The sequence below is a fragment of the Falco cherrug genome, chromosome 10 (genome assembly GCF_023634085.1).
Source record: "Falco cherrug isolate bFalChe1 chromosome 10, bFalChe1.pri, whole genome shotgun sequence".
In the NCBI taxonomy this organism is placed as follows: Eukaryota; Metazoa; Chordata; class Aves; order Falconiformes; family Falconidae; genus Falco; species Falco cherrug.
This window is the reverse complement of record NC_073706.1, coordinates 16,213,931-16,233,037: the sequence shown is the minus strand read 5'-3', so window position 1 is coordinate 16,233,037 and position 19,107 is coordinate 16,213,931. Positions and strand designations below refer to the sequence as shown.

The 19,107-nt window shown below is 47.5% G+C and overlaps 2 protein-coding genes across 3 annotated transcripts in view; one reads left to right on the top strand and one right to left on the bottom strand.

The window, feature by feature from the left end:
* Window positions 1-19,107, top strand: part of BCL2L1 (BCL2 like 1) — a 198,432-nt gene that overhangs the window by 6,057 nt on the left and 173,268 nt on the right. The gene's annotated exons all lie outside the window — the stretch shown is intronic.
* Window positions 86-18,490, bottom strand: ASXL1 (ASXL transcriptional regulator 1). 2 transcript variants are annotated; one of them, XM_055722600.1, is made up of 12 exons: window positions 18,336-18,490; window positions 13,495-13,577; window positions 10,537-10,645; window positions 9,300-9,420; window positions 9,128-9,225; window positions 8,694-8,787; window positions 8,248-8,400; window positions 7,655-7,818; window positions 7,466-7,562; window positions 6,854-6,959; window positions 5,769-6,384; window positions 86-5,049 (listed from the first exon to the last, which is right to left on the bottom strand). In XM_055722600.1, exons 1-12 carry the CDS (start codon window positions 18,393-18,395, stop codon window positions 2,137-2,139), a joined length of 4,614 nt encoding a protein of 1,537 aa, XP_055578575.1. In that variant the 5' UTR covers window positions 18,396-18,490; the 3' UTR covers window positions 86-2,136. The 2 variants fall into 2 exon arrangements, with proteins under 2 accessions (XP_055578575.1, XP_005444894.1); XM_005444837.4 differs by lacking the exon at window positions 18,336-18,490 and adding an exon at window positions 14,030-14,958.

Here is a 19,107-nt window from a genome sequence, read left to right as displayed (position 1 = left end):
CCAGTTAAAAAACACGAGAGGAAAAGCAATATTGCCTTGGAGAGCACAGAGGATGATTTCAGAAAAAGAGGATTGAAACCACAAATGCAGGTTTTACAGAGTGTTTATTTTTCCAATACCACAAGGGACATACATGAGCAGACCCCCCCGAGGGCTCTGCAAACCAGACCAGTTCAATCTGCACACTACAGTGGCCCCAAAGGAGGCAGAGCCAGACCCCCAGCTCCACTCCCTATCTTTGGTAAGCAGGTTTCACACCTCCGCTCCGCCTCCACCACCACCGTCCTGTTCACCCCAGGGTGCGGGCAGGCGTGTTGGTCTCCCTCCCACGTCCCCACAACATGAGGCTGTCAGATGCACTAAGGATAAACCATTTCACAGACTAAACTTGTTGCATCCCTCAGGCTTGCATCTCAAATAGGGACTTGCATGTTAAAAAAAAAAAAAAAAAGAAAAAAAAAAAGAGAGAGAGAGAAAAAAAAGCACACGGTCAAGGGAGGTAGGACAGAGCTAGAAAAGGGACAAGAAGAAAAAAAATGAAAATAAACCCCCTATAATTCTTGCTACTGCCTGCTTAAACAAGAGAGCTGACTTCTCCCCACAGTGAAGCAATTCACTCGATTAGCAATCGCTCCAAAGAGGCAGAAAGTCAGTTTTGCTCTCAATCTATGGATGCACAAGGATGTTCACCTTCTTGCAATGCAGCTACAGCCATGCTCCAGGAGATCAGTTACAGCAACAACTGCCGGCAGCTTGGAGGAGTGACCAGTGAAGCGCGCTCGACTCGGCAAATCCCACCAGGTCATCCTTGAGTCTGCACACCAGTCACCTGCACAACGTGGCATGGACGCCCAGGCAGAGGGAGGCTGTCAGAACCGAGACACACCTTTGCATGTTGAGCCTCACGTCAGCCAAGACAGAATACAGTGGCTCTGACTACAGATGCAGATTAATAACTAACAACCACTTTAATGCAATACTGCTGTAGAGCCTGAAAATCCAAGGGGGAAAAAAAAAAAAAGAAAAAAGAACCCTTTATGTTCTATGTACATTACATCCATTTACAGAGTTGGCCAGTACTGTGTACAACATATAAATACATGATCAAACAGATGCATAGAGGATACTTACAGGAGCCAAATAATTCACTTTATACATCCAAAAATGAAAATATATTAAAAAAAAAGAAGAAAAAAACACTGCTTTAAATGTTAGGATGATCATCACACAGATGCACAGCTAGACGCTTGCAAGTGGTCAGATGCTGTCGTGTTCAAGTCCTCATTGCAGGGCTGCAATGCAGAGACTGCAGGCCACATAAACGAGCTTCTAGGAACCTCCAACGTTTCACACAAGTTTGTGGAAGTCAGCCAAAAGAGGCAGTCACATCGGCTGGTCCAAGAGTTCAGCCAGGCACACAGTTCCCCAGGCCACACATTTTCCTGCAGACCAGCAGAAGGCATCGGGTTGGCACCTGCCACTTTTTTTTATTTTATTTCTTTTCCTCTTCTTGCATCCTCCGAGCTGGCTCCATCCAGTATATGGTTCGCTGTATACGGCTCCACAGCCACCCGCAGCATGCGTCACTGGGCACCACGTTCTGCTGGAGCATCCAAAAACCGTACAGAACCGTCACGGCAGAGCAAGCTCTTTGCTTACGCTCACTGTGCAGCAGCACTTCCCATGCAAACCGAGAATGGAGATGGCAGAAAGGGAGAGTGGAAGACTGTAGGGCCTCACCTAGCGCAGCCCTGAAATAGAAAACACCCTGTTCCAGTTCCTTTGGATGTAGATTTCCTCGACAAGAGGGTCCACGGATTGCCACAGCAAACTGCCTCTCGCTCAGGTGTTAGCCTCAGCACGTGTATCAAAGCACAATCAGGATTTCCACAATAGCACGAAGCAGAAGGATCGCTCCAGCGGGGCGCAGCCCACCGAGATTGGAGTGTAACCGTGAGCAAGAAAGGGTTTTGCACTGTAGGTTTTAGTGGGAAGGCAAGTCAACTTTCCTCACCAAAACAAAGTGTAATAGCATTTCTACTATAAACAGAATAGTATTTTGTGTACAGGTTTTAGGATCAGTCATTATCAAAATACACACACTGAATATACAATTTGTCCCATGGCCATAATTTATTATCTCACCACAAGGCACAATACACAAAGCTTAGAGGGTCCTATACAGTCATCATGACAAAACGCCCCACAGCCTTTACACATGATCATGGCTTTAAGGCTGCACGAGCACTTGAACGGTATCTCGTCAACACTGCTGCTATCAGCAAACATCTGCACAGAAAGGGACGTATTATGGTTTGCAGCAAAGTTCGCTTTGTGGGTTAGCTGCATCATGCTTCCAGCAAGACTTCTGGGAAAAGCTGGAGTGTTGGATGAATAATTAAAGCTGGTGGAATTAAGCTGCAGCTTAGAAAGCTTCCCATAAAACGCTTGCTTGATATTGAGCTGAGAAGGTATGGAAGAAGGCTCCAAAGGGTGATTGTGTCCTTTCCCTGGTTCCCTTGAAAACTTAAAAAATGGCAAGTCCATAACCAGTGGAACACTTTGCAAATGCTCAGTCAGCTCCGTGGGGTTTTGCATTGCATCCTTCCGGTTCTCTGTGTTCCTCTTGGCTGGGCTGCCACATGCCAACACATTCTCATTTTTTATTCCTCCCAGGCCATTGGTGTGCTGCTTTGGAGTCCATTCTTCCCTCACAGCTGGGATTCCTTCTCCCGATGCACAGCTCTTGTCTACAGGAATCTGTTTGCTGGGAGACAAGGTTCCCATGGCTGAAACTTGATCCAAAGCTCTGGAGTGATGTAGTCTAACACTGGGTTTGCAAGGAAAACCGGAACCAAAGAGTTTTTTGCCTTGAACTCCAACATAATTTTTATTGACTGACACACCTCCCGTCTGACTCGGACTGAGAGAAGTTACAGATGGAGATAAAAACCGAGGCTCCGTAGAGGCGTTCAACTTCTCTGGACTTTTATTTGTGACGACACTTGCCAATGGGTTGTGCTGTGGCACCCGATGGACCTTGGGCAACTCCTTTTGCTCCTCAAAGCTACAGGAAGGAAAAGTTCTTTCCTGAGGGCCCGTATCTTCAGGCTTTTGAGAGGCACTTCCCACATTTGCCACTTGGTCTCGGCAGCTTAAAGTCGAGCCAACTTTGGAATGCTTTTCTGGAATAGACTGATCCTCCGCATCTGCTGCTCTAGGCAACGCTGCTCCTGATCCGCACTTATTTTCCTGGGGATCTATGGAAGACCTCATTGAGTGGAAGTCATCGCTCCTGCTTAGGGCACTCCCCTTTATTCCTACATCTGCAGAAGACTCTTTGCCAAAATAGCAACTGCTACCTCTCTCCACTTGCAGAGAGAGGCTTTCTGACTGCTTGTCCAGTGGTGGCTGCATAATTTCCACCTTGATGTTGGCATGAGATACTGGGAGAACTTCTTCCAGTGGCAGGTTCCCCTTAAGCAGCTGCATCACCAGAGGGTTGTTGGTTTCAATAGAGGATACGGGCCGAGCAGAACCTGTCGGCTGCTCAGCTTTCTGGGGCAACGATGCATGTGGTCCCCATCTCTGAGATGGAGGTGCAGCGCTCACCGCTGCAGGGAAGTCCACAACATAGGCCAGACTATCTGTTTCCACAGACGATGTTGTTCTAATCCTATTGCATCTCTCAGTGCTGCTGTGACAGGAGGAGTCTTTCCCAGCCACTTCCCTACAGCCGGCATTTCTGAAACATACATCCATCTCCACATTCTCATCAGGTACGTCACCTTCAAAATCTGAAGCAGTATCTGTTGTTTCACTGTGTGTACTCTGTATTTCATCATCTCCATTTGTCTTGAACTCTTGGGTCTCTCTCAGTGGCTGATGTGCATTTTCTGGTTCTGTTCTGGGGCACCTCTCCCTCAGCTGCCGAAGTTTTTCAGAGGTATCTATCCTTTTCTGAGAAATAAAGTCATCGTGTAAAGAAGGTTTCACCAGAGACTCTGCATTTTGTTCTTCATTGCTTAGTTTGCCATCACACTCTTTCTCTGCCTGCAAGTGTGCAAAGTTGCACAGCACGGGGACGGCTTTCTCCACTCCAGCAGTCACTGTTTTGGAGTTATCGCTATCAGCCACACATGTTTCGGAGCCATTAAATCTAAATCTAGACACCATTTCTGGCTCATGGCATTCTTTACCTCCCAATGACAATTCTGGCAGAAGAGCAGGACAACTGGAGGAACTTTCCTTTACATCAGAATGATAATCCAGCTGTACGGTGGAAGCACCAACACCTTTGAGTTCCAACACAACCCCATCTTCCATAGGACTGAGCGCAGCTCCCTGCACCTGAGAACACAACAGACCGTTTACTGGAGGACCCACGCATCTCAGCTTTGTACTTTGCCTCTCCTGTGACGCAACACAAGATGGGGTTTCGGTCCTTAGGTCACAGAGGAGCTGCTCAGGGCTCTCCTCCTGCCTCTCAGGAGTCGTGTTGTCTAAGGATGACCCAGTCAAAGCATCACAGAACTGCCTTCTAGGTGAACGATCACCAGGCTGAGCTTCCCCTGAGCTAGTGCCTGCAGCGCGTTCCAGAACACCACTTCCCTCGCTCTTTGAAGAAGAGGGCTCTTGTCTCGAAGAGAGGAAGGAATTCCTGTCAGCCTCCTGAGAAGCCACCTCGGAGTGAACCTTTTCTCCATTCAGATGGAGAGACGACAGTAATTGTGCTCGCTGTAGATCTGACGAACGCTTTCCATGAGTTCTCTTTGATCTCCGGTGCTCTGTATGGCTGCTGGATTCTCCTCCACCACCTCCTTCATCAGTGCTTCTCCCTCCACCTGGGCCACCCCCACCTCCAATGGCGGCTGTAGCAGCTTCTCGCTGGGCTCGGGCTTGCAAAGCACGGGCCTTAATGTCTGCGAGTGTTCTGGCCCCAGTCCTGCCCCGGCTGGAGGGCTCCGTGTTGGGGATGATCCTGGGGCATATCTGGTAAGTGGGCTGACCTTTAACCACCCAGGGTGGTTTAATACGTGAAAGTTGAATCTGAAAGAAAGGGAAAAGCAATTACTTCAGACAGTGAAATGCACTTCATTAGCATCCGTTCATCACAATTCTTACCATAAGAATTCAACGAAAATTTAAAATTCCAACTTAAAAAACTAATTTTGGCAGAGAAGTAGCAAGCTCCCTGTAACCTCTGCTTATGTGCTCTGTCATGTGATACATGAAAGCTCAGTAAATATTAACGTTGTTTTACCAGAGGCTGCAGACAAATACGAAATAAGTGATTTACATACAGATCTTCAGAAATCAAAATGGTCTCCTTTACATCAGGATGACTGCCCTGAAGCTAAGATGGATGCCTCTAGTCAAAATGGGAAAAGCCAGAAGGAACACTAAGATTCTGCCCAAAAGGAAAGGAACTGAGAAATTACACAGGACAAAGAGCAGAATCTGAAGGACTCTTTTGCAAGTCAGCTAGTTTCAGGAAAAGTCGTTCCTGTATCGACAGAAATGCAAACTAACGGAGTAAATCAAGGTTACCCTGTGCTCTTGTGCAAAAACCTTGCCATGATTTTCCATTCTTTGCCTGTCTAAATAAGATTGTAAACTGTGGTATTCAGAGTTACTTAGCCAGCTCTACCAGTGAAACCCTTCCACTTCTTCGCTTAAGATGACAACACTTGACATTTTAATAATGTTTTGATGCTACTGAGCGTGACAGCCCCGAGATACCAAGCAGCTATAATTCTCTTTCCTACCCGGATGGGTGGGACTTTTGGCTCCTCTTTAGTAGGCTGTGGCTTTTCTGGGTGAACACTTTCAATTGTGTTACGAAAGGACTGACGATCTTCAAGCCGGGGCTTCTTTTCGGGGAAGGATGCAGAGGCAGCCTCCTCAAAGCATTTCCTCTTCTGGTCCTTGGACTCCCGAGCAGAGTACTCTGGGGGCAAACTGGGAATTCTGTTTGCAGCTGCCAGTGACAGATCCTCCGATTTACTGTGTGATTTGGAAGTCTCTGGAGAGAGGTGCAATTCTGAACTCTCTGGCTTCAGTACTGCAGCCGAAGGGCTCGTCAGGTCATCTTTCTTCAGGTCTGTTTCAGGCTTTGTCTCTTTATGAAGAGAGGAATCTGGTCCTACAGAAGCAGTCTCTTTGGAAGCCTCCATTTGCTCAGGTTCACGCAATTTGTACAGGCTCCTCCTGGCTCTGCATCTCAGGTCAGCCCGAGAGCGCTTCTTGAAGTGCCCATCTCTCTGCCGTGTAGACGGACCGCGCGGCAGTCTTGCTTCTCCTTTAACAGACAGTCCTGTCCTGTTCTCGGCATCTTCTTGCACCAAATTCTGCTCCTGGGATTCTTCTTGGGTCAAGCCCAACCTACAAGGCAAACACAAAAACCAGCTAAAAGCTACAGCCCATCCCAATTTAAGCATTTAATCTTTTACTTATAGTTGTACTGCACACAACTATACATAGTAACGCATCACAAAGCAGAGACTCATCAAAACCTTATTAAGTCAGTCTGCAATGAGATAACCTATACATTTGCTATCCCACATGACTATCACAGGGAATGAGAAAAATAAGAAAATGTAAAAATTATTGATGGAAAACGAGTCATATTAACTTGTCTTGGAAAAAAACATACACAGGCTACAAAATTCTGCTGTGACACAGCCAATTCCACCAAGGATTTCCCTGGTGCAACAGTCTGAATGTTTCACCCCAAAACCTGTATTTTTCAAGCAGTTTATGCTGCAACTTCTCAGGTATCTACAAGCAGAAACACACCCTGCCACCTGCATCAACACAGACAGAACAGGACACATGAGGTACAATTTCTCACTTTTGCCCATAGTAGTCCTCAAAGAACTTCTCTTTCCATTGCTCCACTCTCTTTTCTTTTTCCATCTCCTGCCGAATTCGAACTTGCATCTCGTGGGTGAACTCACCTACATGGAAGGCAAGAGACTGAAATTCAGTTCCAAACAAAAGTGATTCTGCAAATGCAACCTTTTGTGTTTTAACAGTACAGCAGCTCTATATACAAAGGACAGACTTTCTGTTATCGCCCTGCTCTCCACCCTACTACAGATCTACATGCTGCCAGCCACTCCTTACGGGCAATGGTCACACAGCCTCAAGCAAGTCTGACAAAAAAAAAAAGAATCATGTTTTTCCAGACAGAGGCCACCATTTAAGGAAAGATAAGCCTGACACTACTTTACACCTCAACCACTTCGTTCTGAAAGTCCCGTGGCACCAAAGGAAAATGCATCTTTGGTTTTTAAAGAAAACAAAACAAAAAAAGAAGACAAGTTGGGGGCAACATAGTCAGATAAGACTGCAGAATTGGACTAAACTCTCATTCATTAACTGTAAAAGAAAACAAAACAAACCAAAAAATAATCCCATGAGTACCGATCCTCCAGCCACCCAGGAAAGCAAAGCTGCTCACCATCAGCTAGTCGTTCTCTCCAGCTCTGCGCAGCGTGGGTGAAGAATTCATTATTCAGAGCACTGCCACTGAGACGCATCAGCCCGTCAGCCCCAACCTGACGGGGCAAACAGAAAAAAACATTTGCTCCAGCCATTCTGCAACCAAGAGGCGATGTGATGAAAACACTCCAATGCTGCACCCTCATACCTGTCTATCAACTTCTGGAAGGAGGTAAAGAAGCTGCTGCTGAAAGTGTGATGGGAGCGCATTAAAGGTTCTGGAGTTTATCAGAGCTCGCAGGTTTGTATTGACAAGAATGGAACCAGGTGTTTCAAAGTCAATATCTTCACCCCTGTTTCGTTTCATTTGCCCTGTAGTTTAAGGACAGGCAAATAAAATAATCATTGTCATATAAAAGTATTTCAGCATTACAGGCAAGAGTTTAATCTCAAACTACTACAGCAAAAGGAGCAAAATATATGAGAAAAGACTGTGGCATTGAAGTATGAAGAAAGACTCTCGAACACCAGCTAGCACACATGCATCTGGAATTTTGATATGAGGCCACATTTCTGTCATATTCATGTACAATTCTTGATGCTGCTCTTCAGACTAGGCAAACTTTTAAACTACTGCCTCAGTAACATTCAGGGAGGAAGACCTGGCTTGTGAGCCTCAAGGTCATCATACGCCTTCTGAAGGAAGACAGCCTCGCTGTTCTTTTCTCAGATATACACGGACTTCAACATTGCCTGCTTTTACGGCCAGTTATTTTTCTAACTTTAACCAGAAACACCTACCAGCTGTGGGCTTTCGGATACCTCTCAGAAGCTGCGGAGGATCCCTGTTTATTTCTGTCCTACTGCGCAAGGTGGCTTTGCACAGGGCCAAAGAGCTGCTGCTGCTGCTGGATGTGCTGCTGCTCTCCCCATCAGCATGCCTCCCTGTGAAGCCTAAAAGCAAAACGATTCCATAAAAATATACAAAGACCAACAGAAGCCCAACTTGGAGAGTGGTTTAACAGAGAAGAATTACGTGCTAATAGGAGATCCAGTATTTACAGGCTATTGCCTATCTACCAACTATTTTGGTGGAGTTAAACGTACACAGAGTTCTCTGTGGTCACATGCATTCTCGTCAAGAGTTAAAAGTTGTCCTCAGGCAAACTTACAGATAACTAGGGACTACTGAATTATTATTAGAAATAATGTCATTAGAAAACCACCACAACAAAAGCAATGCTCACCTGAGGCAGACTCCATGTGTGCCCCATTTACTTTCAGGGGTGTTAAGACAACACGTGGCAGCATTACACCAGTCTTCTTCTTTTGTTTGGTTGTCTGCAGTCCAGAAAGAAACAAACAAAAAGAAAATATCCAAAGGAACAAAGACATTATGGAGAGGTAAAATAATCTTCTAAGCAGCACAGTCCTCAAAGAACTACCTAGCCCCTAGGTAAATCTTCAGGTGTCAACATGTATGAATAGCAGAGAATTCAAAAATACTTTCCTGTACTTGACTCCTCCCCACACTGCAAACTCCTCACCTAAGCAAACAGCCCTGTAACTCTTTGAGGACCTGTGCACAACTAATCCCTGCCACGCCAACCCAGCTATCACACAGTAATGGAAGCTCCCCTTGCGAGGCTTCACATTTCCCGTCAGCCCCACTTCTTCCTACCTGGGAGGCGGTTCTGTAGCTCTCCCTGGTAGTAGCAGGTCCCTTGCTCTGAGATTCAGTGGAACACGAGGCATTAGAGGAGGTGTCATCAAGAGACACTGAAAGAAATGGGCACTCAGTCAGACACAGAAGTAGATCCTATAGTTTAAGATTAATGTCATTAGACACTTACCATCATTATCACCACTCACAGTGCTTGCTTCATTGGACTCACAGCTTTCTGCGTCTGCTGTATCCTCCAGCTCCTCCCCTTCTGGCACAGACAGATTCCGGGACCACTGCAAGGCATCCTTCTAAATGGGCAAACAGAACCAGCATGGCTACGGTCCTCCCTCCCAACCACTGGGAACAGACAGTTTAGCGGATATAGTTTTTAAGCTTATTTTTTTTATCTTCCCTATTTTAATCCTTGATGCAGAAAGGTATTTTAAAGTGTATTTAGGCTCATAGTGGAACAGAAGTCATATAAACTATTAGCACGCTTCATAGACACCTCCTAGTTGAGTAATTCAAACATACTCAAAATTCATAAGGATAATAACTGATTGCAATTTTCTGCAAGCAAGCAGCTTCTATTAAAAAGAAGTATCTCATTCTTACTATAAAAGAGCAGGTAGCGTCAGGATAGCCAAATAATAAGACAGGGAGCTTAAGAGTTGTATTTGCTATTTGTATAATCAAAGCCATTTCAATGCCATCTATTTTCAGCAAAACACAACAATTTAACATTTTCTGATATCAGGGGAAAAAACCAAAAAACAAATGAAATAGCTGAGATACCTGTTGTCTACCATGCTGACATTTATCAGGGAACCCAATGGTACAAAACAATGCAAAAGAAAAGCCTAAGACCAGAAACATTTTCAACATTTAAGATGAGCAGGACAATAAACTAAAAATAAAAAACATTCCACAAAGATCTCAAGATCTGAGGAAAATGGTGATGCTAAATAGACACAGAATGCAGTGGAACACAAAACAAACAACTAGAAAAATGAATACACATTTTTCTATCAAGATTTTACTTGTAGCTACAAGCTCTCAGACCAGTTTAATTTATTGGTTGGCTGTGTTCCCTTGAGGCTGGCAGAAAAGGAGAGCATGGAACTGTTTCGATAAGCAGCCACCTGAGTTGGACACCAAGTACTGGAATAAGAGGATTTACCTTCTTTGTGAAATTCAAGAAATAATAGGTTTTTTTTTTTAAAAAAGGAATTATTATGGCTGAATATAGCTGAAAGGTACAAGCTCTAATGAAATAATGAATTCCAGACACCCTTTCACATGACACTCTCACATGCGGCACATCCAGCTCATATGATGCTCCGTGGCAGTTTAACACTCAGCTATGCGTAACAAGCAGAACTTGCACCTCGGCCCTCAGCTGCAAGCAGGAACTCAGCGTTTACCTTCAGTGTGAAAAGGCTGATGCGTCCGGGCAGTTTGTAAAAGAGTCCATCACCTCCCCTGGAATTGGAGTGGAGCATGGCGTTGAGGCATGCTAGGGGAGAAGTGCCACTGAAATAGAAAAAGAAAGAAAACATTAAGTGTTAAGAAATGGCCTTATCAAGAAAACAGCCCGAAAGACCTGTTTAAACGGGCATCATTTAGCTGAGGGGAACCGAGATGCTGCTCATGAACTTTACGGGGTGGGCACCTCAGTCAGAACAGTACTACCGTTATCCTTTTTGACCTGTACATCAACCTCAACACATCACAGCGAAGCAACCAGCAGAAAACAGGAAATGTTACACCAATTTTAAAGTTACTCTCAGTCCGTTTTAGATGCTTAACAAATTTACCTGTTTCCTCCCTTTCTCTGCTTGAAACTTTCAGAGTTGGATTGATTTTACAAAAAAACCCCAGAATTCTTTAGCAGTAGAGAGATGTAAACAAAACCAGCACAAATTGTACACATATGTGTGTTTCTGGAACATCTTCCCTCACATGTCACAGACAAAATTGCACTAGCAGAGTCAGACAGACAAGGTCTGATGTGCTAATTTGTCACGTCCTACGTAACTCCCTGGTTAAAGTAACCTTCCTACACTCACACTGGTGGAACTTCTGTGCCACAAAATCTCATGTTTTCCAGTAAGTTACACATGTACAGGCAGAAAGTTACCTGGAAGAGACATTAAAGCGGTCTTGATTTCATTATTATTGAAAGTGAAACTAAAAACTGGATTGAGATAAAATATTTCAAAGAAAATCTTTCTCAAATTGAAAACTTAGAACAATTTCCATTTCCACCCTGAACGCGTTTAGTTTTTGGACATTTCTTCACAAGCCTTGGCAACAGAAAAAATTACTCTTTTAGATCCTATGAAAAAAAAATTCCAGCCTTCTGTCCTGTTAGACAGTGTTTTCCCTTCTGTGTTCAACAGACGCTCCAAGCACGCTAACCAGCCGCAGACTGCCTTCTCAGAATGGCAAAATAAGCAGTTTTCCTCGAAATGAGAAAAAAAATTGAGAAAAAAAAAATGAGAAAAAAACCCAAACAGTTAAGAAACTCTCCTAGGAGCTAGGACTCAGCAGTGGTGCTGGGCCCAAGTGTCCCGTCAGCCACGCGGGACCATCAGTGCCACCCGTAAGGAACGCTGCCCCCGCAACAGACCAGTGTGACCCCCAAACCAGGGAGCAGTGCCTCAGGGCTGATTCAAAGGGAAAAACATCTCGAGCCCCTTGAGCCATTTCCTCCAGGAAATGGAGTTTCAGGAAGGGCTGCTACACAAGTACCAGCAAGGTCTGCTGCATATTCAGCCAGGCAGGATCACCGCCTTTATTCTGTGAACAATTACACTCTGAAGAAAACAGCCCTTTCTTAAAGCACAGAATTAATGACTGGGGAAGGAAGAGCAGACATCCCAAGGGAAAAACACCGACCTTTAAAGGAACGATTTTACTCTGTGAGATTTAACTGGACACATGCTCCAAAGTCTGGTCTTTAGTAACATACTGTGACAGTTCACTTGTCAAAATGGGGAGAGCACCAAGACAGGTTACACGTGTGAAAAGAGACCTGCTACTGCCTTCAGCAGAGGACAGCCTGTGCATGCAGATCTTCAACTACCTGCTTAAGTAACAGGACCGATGCAAGAAAGGTGTGGAGTATTGACTACAACAAAGCTATATGAAGGTCCTCATTAAAAGCCTGTCTGAATTAAGACTCAGAGCTGTGAAACCACTGCCTGCATCCACATTGGTGAAGATCTCCTCAGCAAGGATCGCCAGCGGCACGTGGGCGTTCCAACAGCTCCAGTGTCGATGCAGCAACACATGCCAGCATCGTCCCTTTCCAAACAATGGAACTCCTACACATGACACCTCTGTATGCATCACTGGTTTCCACTATTCAAACAATCTCAGCTGTTTCCTGATTTCAGACACAAATAAGGAGCAGAAACAAGCTAAAATTTTGAGTTGTTAGGTCCCAGGACTTAGTTTACCTTCTGTAGCTGGGCAAAGTACAGGTTCAGGAAACACAAACACCATGGTAGAAAAGAGTCCACAGAATCAAGGTGAGGGGGAAGCAAGACTAGTCCACACATCTGGATTCCCAAGCAGTCAACCACTGTGCAGCAGCCAAAAGAGACTGCTTTTGCTGTCTCTCAGAGTCAAACTTGCTTTTTTTTGCCATGCAGCACTAGCTGAGGCATTTGGGCTATCATGGTTACCTATTCTTTTGGATCTGCAAGACACACTGCATCTCTCTTCTACTGCTGTCACAGGAATTTAACCAAGGGAAACAGCCTCCCACTCCTAGCGTTTCCAAGGCTCTGTATCAGGTTCTTTTCCATATGAAATCCACTGTATGGGCATCTCCTCCATACAGTGTCAAGAGCCGCAACAGTGTGAGCAGCGCTACCACAGTGCTCGAAAATCTGAGCAGAAGTTAGTATAGTAATATAAAATGAAGACTTTTACGAGTCTCCTAAAACATAATGTCTGCTCTAGAAATGAAGCATCAGAGGAGACCAAATTAAACTGTTCTCAAACTAGAGTCACAATAGCAGAAACTACTGAGAGCTACTTATGAGAGAACCATACAAGTGGTAAGTACAACACAATGCAGGAGTCTGATCTGCAACAGGCATTTATTTTACAATAGATGGATGAAGGGGACTCTGTACATTATCAAAAAATCCAAGAGCAGCTTCCAGTTATTGTCACAGACACTGCCCCCCCCCACCCCAACCTGTATACGAATGTCTATACTGTCATCTGAAACTACAAAGCTAGAAAGATAAAAAAAGGAAGAGAAGTGGGCTGGAGATGGGGCAGAACTGCACGAAGCAACACAAGCCTTCATACGCAGTCTCTCCCATGCTCCATACTATGTTTTAGACAAGATCATCAATACTAACCTCATTTCCTTTAGTCCTTCAGCCTCTATGACCTGCAGAATCTGTTTTGGGGTCATAGGAGCATCAGAGTAATTTTCCAGCACCTGAAAAGACAGAAAGACCACGTGTCATTACAGAATTTGCTTCTGCTTTAACAGAACTGCCCCATAACTGTGGTTCAGATCCAATAATGTGCCTCTTAAAACTTTATTCATCTGCAAAAGACACACACTAAAAATTTCAGAGTCACGGTAAGCACAGCAAAAGGCTTACCTTTATCTGGTCCCTAATTAACTGAAATATAAACATGAAGGAGAGAAAAAGAAGAATTTGGCCTTGACCCCATAGCATGAAACCAGTGGAAGCTTTACCACAGACTTCAATTTAGGTTAGACCGAGCTGCTGCCACGTACGGCCTTCAGAACTGCTCGGTGGTTAGCAGCCCTCAATGTAACATGTTCCCCCTGCCATACACCTTCCTACCTTTCAATAAAGCATCCAGTATTTTTCTGCCCCTACAAGTATTACTGTACAACTCTATAATTCAACAGCATACCTTCCTTGGATTACTGCATTCATTTCATCTTCGCTCCATCTCAAGAAGGGTACCATGGGTAAGAGCCAGAATTCTTGTCAGAGAAGGACAGAATTCAGAAAAGGACAACAATAACAGTAAAGGACGTGGAAAAAAGTTATGGCTAGAGACACTAAAAAGATTTGCATAGCCTGCCTTTGAAAGAAATGAGTAAAATCAAATATTAAATAGGCAATACAATAAGTAACAACTCATCCTTTCATATATTACATGAAGAATAGAATTGCCACTTACAAGCAAAGAACTAAAGAGGCTATTATTTAAAAAAAAAAAAAAAAAAGCCTGTGGAACTTACTGCTCCAAAACATCTAGAAGCAAGAACTCAAGAATTCAAAACCAGGACCGGACATTTCTGTGGATAAGATGATTACCCACATAAACAGGAAACAATGAACAAAAATAAGCTGCAGTAGATGTAAGCCACGATGTTTCTTTGGGAGCAGATTACCCTACAGCTGCCTAACACGCTGTCTCCTGCGCCTTCCATTGAAGCAGACAGCGCTGCTCTCTGAATGCAAAAGACACTGAACTCAACAGACCTCTGGGTCCGACTGAGCAAAACGGCTGCGATACAGGCACAGGACATGGCCTGAAACATTCAAGAAAAGCTGCAAGGGGTATTCACTTGGGAAGGTTTTGATCGTAACTGTGGTCTAAATTCCCCCAACGTAATGGCCACGATGATGCACGGTCCTGATTTCATTTGTCACCATGCTTTAGAGGAGTCAGCAACACGCTATCTTTCAGTCTGACTTGTGGGAGAAGCCATTGGAGGAACCCAAATGCCCCATTTATATCAGTGACATCTAGAACTGAGTCACTGCAGCACCATGGCAAGGCACAAAGCCCAGTCTGCCTTCTGAAGTGGCATGAACAGGACACTTGCAAAACAAAAAAAAACACCCCAAAAAAACAAAGTTGTGCAGTGCAACTTTTGCAACTCCACACCATCTCCAACATCCACAAGTAAAAAAAAACCCCAATCCATGTCACTGTAGTTCTGCACTTCAACTATATTTTGTGATAAAAGGAATTTCTTAAATCATATCCAGCCAACACGCATTTTTCAGATGCTTGAAGATCATAAGCATTGGTGGTGCTAACCTGGAAGGGGATGGAAATTTGAGAACTACGTAAACTGAGATAAAGCACAATGAAAACACAAAGAGTTTAAAGAAAAGATCAAAGAAAGTGATAAGCCATATTCAGAGGGAGTACACAGTTTTAATTCCCAGTCAATACAGCTCTCTCACCCTTCTTCCTCCACTAATCAAAAAACCTCCATAGGTTACGTTTCCATGCCTTCCTCGTGAACTGTCACCCCCCATCACTCAAAGGGAGGAGACAGCTGACAAGGGGAAACACATCACTCCCAGGCTGAGCGCAAGATCCACAAAATGGAACATGCCGGTTTTGAAATAGAAGGAAATTCTCCACAGCTTATAAACTCCCTCTCAAGTGACACGCACAGCAAGCGAAATACACAGCCTAAAACTGAGCATCAACAAGCATTTACATAAAGATAAAAGATTCTACACTCAGGGGAACAATTTCCAATCAACAGCTATATTAAGTGTACAGGCTGCTTAATGGCAGAAATGGGGGAAAGAAGAAGATCCTGCAGTCCTGCAGCTTTAGCCACCAGAAGCCGGACTCCTGTCCCAGCCCTCTCCAGCCTGCCAGCACCACGTCAACCTTCCATCAGGAGCTACACCTTGAACAACATTAGCTATTTCTTACCCCCAAAAAAGATTTTTTTTCCCCCCTCCTCCACTATTTATAATACTCATAGTCAAGTGTTCCTATGCCCCCAATGATGGAAGTTTCCATCACTCCCCCCATCAGTTTACCGGACAACCAGCTCTGACAGCACTTGTTGAATAGTCCTACGGCTCTGAGTGTTCAAACGAATCTTTAAAGGCTTAGTTTATGGAATGTGTGTAGTATTAGGTCTGTAGGAGCAGCAACACTGAAATACACTTTTGCTGATGATTCTCAGAAACAAAGAGAGAGGAACACAAAATACAATAGTGTGTGTCAGAAAGGAAAATTAAAAGCATTTTGACAGGGAGCACATGTAAGACAAGTTAAATAAAGATCTATTTTTAGTGGATTTACAATCAGTCCTGCAAGCTGGAAGTGCGGCTACGCAACTGTAGGTCTAAGTGGATAATCTAGTATGAGATTGTTCTATTTCTGGTTCATCAATGGCTCTAAGATGCTGTTGAGGCTTAGACATCTCCTGTACCCACAGTGCCTATGCCTGAGGTTCTGACCAAACGACAGGAGAGAGGAGCTGTGTGAAGCGATCCATCCCTCTGCCATCACACGGGGTGAGGATGCGTGTTAGGAGACTGCTTCAGAGTCGCAGTCTCACGTGCTGCTCTAGGCAGCCTATAAATACTGTTTTGTTTTTGGTTTTTTTTTTTCACCTGTTAGAGCTCAGAACATCTGAATGAATGCAAGGTCACCCAGTACTGCCTCTGCCCCTGAGGTCACCTACGAGGAAAGCATCCCTGTCACCCGCAGTGACGTGCTTGGCTCACAGAGCCAGGATCTTTGAGAACTGCACGATGAAGTACTAGAGCACCAGATTCCTGCAGTGAAGTTCTACAGCAGCTGGCTCGTGCCCTTCTCCAGTTTTTCAAGCTAAGTCATGTGCATCTAAAATATTATAATTTACACACAAAAGATTATGCAAGCTGCTGGAAGATAGATGCTTGTCCGATTAGGTTTCCTCCTGGCAAGCAGTAAGAAAACACTCTGACAGCCAAACAAATCTTACTCAGGAGGAGCACCAAGAGCTATCCTGAACATCCTCAATACCAGACATGAGTCTCAGCTGGACTCACCCGTACTGCTCCTTCTGAATGTTTATGTGCTCCAATGTAACCTGGCCCAGCAAAGCCAAAATAAATACATGCACAAAAGAAAAAACAAAGGAAAAAAACCACCCTCAAACCCTGTAAATCCATTTCTACACGTCTACTACAGCCAGTACACTCGTATCCTCACAAGCCGAGTACCACTGACAGGGCTACACGGAGGAAACTGCAGAGGTTCGTTCATGCCGACAGCAGGCAGCCAGATCGTCCCTTACTCCACTCCTGTACCTGCACGGATCTGTGTCACTGAGAGGGAGCAGCTGCTAGGCAGAGGCCAGAGACAGCAAAGCTCCTTCCAGCCAGCTGCAAAAGCAGACAGCAGCGACCATCAGCACTCCGTGCAGGCAACAAGCCCAAGCACCTCCAAACACAGCCCTTAAATAAAGCTTCTGACTGGTTTGTGCTTGCTACCTGAAAGACATAGAAGTTATTTTTATAATTCCTGGTCTATAAACAGGGTTCAAGACAGATACGGCTCACAGGCTTCATGGAGGGAAATCACTCTGCTCCCATTGCGATGGCCGAGTGGCAGCACCGTCCCAACAGCCCTACACAAGCACCATCAAAGCAGACCTGGGTTTGGAAGTTTAAACCGTCAACAAGCACATTCTTAAAGACAAAAAAGACATTCTTAAAGACAAAAAAGACCAAGGTACACCCGCAGCTACGTCTCCTAAAGGGAAAAGCAACAAGATAACGGCTGCTGGGCGCTGCGGACACCAGGCTCAGCACAGCCGTGGCGTGGGCAGGCACGGAGAGCCGGGCAGGCACGGCAGGCGCGCTGGGCTCTGCCGGGGCTGGGCCCAAACCCGCAGCCTCAGGAATCAAACCAGAAACTTTTGACAGCGGCGCAGCCCCGAACGGCGGCCGGGCCACCCCGAGGCTGCGCTGCCTCCCCCGCGCCTGAACCCCTGCCCGAGCCCGGCCGCAGCCCTGCCCGTGCCGGGCACCCCCGGGCAGAAGCCCCGAAGGGCCCGGGACGGCACCGCCACGAGCCCGGCCCGGGGCCCGCCACGGCCCGGCGGGAGGCAGCGGCGGCCCCAGGGGGAGCCCCGCATTCCCCGGCCGGCCCCGGGGCTGGGCTCGCAGCGCCCCCGCAGCCCCGGCCCCCCCCGCCGGGTGCTTCCCCTCCCCGCCGGGCTGGGGGAGGGAAACAACCAGGGAGGGGGCACCGGAGCGCGCCGACCGCGGGGGGTAGCAGCGCCCCCGGCCCAGCCCCCGGCCTCACCCCGCCCGCGGCGGCAGGCGGCCCCGTCACCGCGGGGGGCCGGAGCCGGAGCCAGCGCAGCCCCCGGGCGGGGGAGGCCCCGCCGAGCCCCGCGCCCCCTCCCCGGGGCCCGCCCAGGCCCCCCCGCGGCGGGGCGGCACCCCCCCCCCCTCACCAGGCGGGCGGCCTCGGCCCACGTGCGCTCCTTCTTCCTCCGCTGCTTCATCTCCTTCATCCTCCTCCCGCGCGGGCGGCGGCGCGGCGGGCGCGGACCGTTAGGCGCGCGGGCGGGCGGGCTGGGCGGCGGGCGGGCGGCGGCGGCGGGGGCGGGGCGGGCACGCGCGGGCGCGCGGGGCGGGGCGCGGGGCGGGGGCGGCTCCGGGCGCTACGGGAGGAGGCGGGGGAAGAGGCGGAGGCGGCGGCGGCGGCGGCGGCGACTCGGGCCCGACATAACAACGGGGTCAAAGGGCCGGGAGCGGGGGGGAGGGGGCGGGGCTCGGCGACGGTGGCCGCGGCGGGACACGGTGGGACGCGCGCGCGCCGCGAGCCGAGGGGCGGGGCCGGCGGACCTGGGCCTCGTTTGAAGGAAAACAAACCGCGAGGGCTGCCGGGAGCTGTAGTGCCACGCGCCGTCACCGCCCCCACCCCGCCCCCTCCGCGGGACCGCAGCTCCCGGCGGGCACCACGCGCCCCGCGGCATGACGGGAGCCGCCGCCCTGGCCTCATGGCGGCGCCGCGCTCTGTCTGCTGGGCCGCAGCAGGGGGAGCGGCGGCGCCGGGCCCGGGGGCGGCTGCCTGGCCTGAGCCGGCGCACTCAGCCCCGGCGGCGCAGGGCGGGGGCCCACGGCCGGCTCTCTGCCCCGGGGAACGAAAGGAGGGAGGTGTCGGGCTCTGCCACGGCCTGCCGCTGCTCCCGGTCGGGGCCCGCAGCTGTTCGCCTGTGGGGA

Bases quoted from the DNA above. Each gene is read 5' to 3' on its own strand.
- ASXL1 (XM_055722600.1), bottom strand. From the start codon at position 18,395: ATGAAGGAGATGAAGCAGCGGAGGAAGAAGGAGCGCACGTGGGCCGAG. The intron at 10,646-13,494 runs GTTAGTATTGAT...TTTCTATTTCAG, and splicing joins GAAGGACTAAAGGAAATGAG to TGGCACTTCTCCCCTAGCAT. The intron at 6,960-7,465 runs GTGAGCAGCTTT...CCTTCCATGTAG, and splicing joins GAGAGAACGACTAGCTGATG to GTGAGTTCACCCACGAGATG.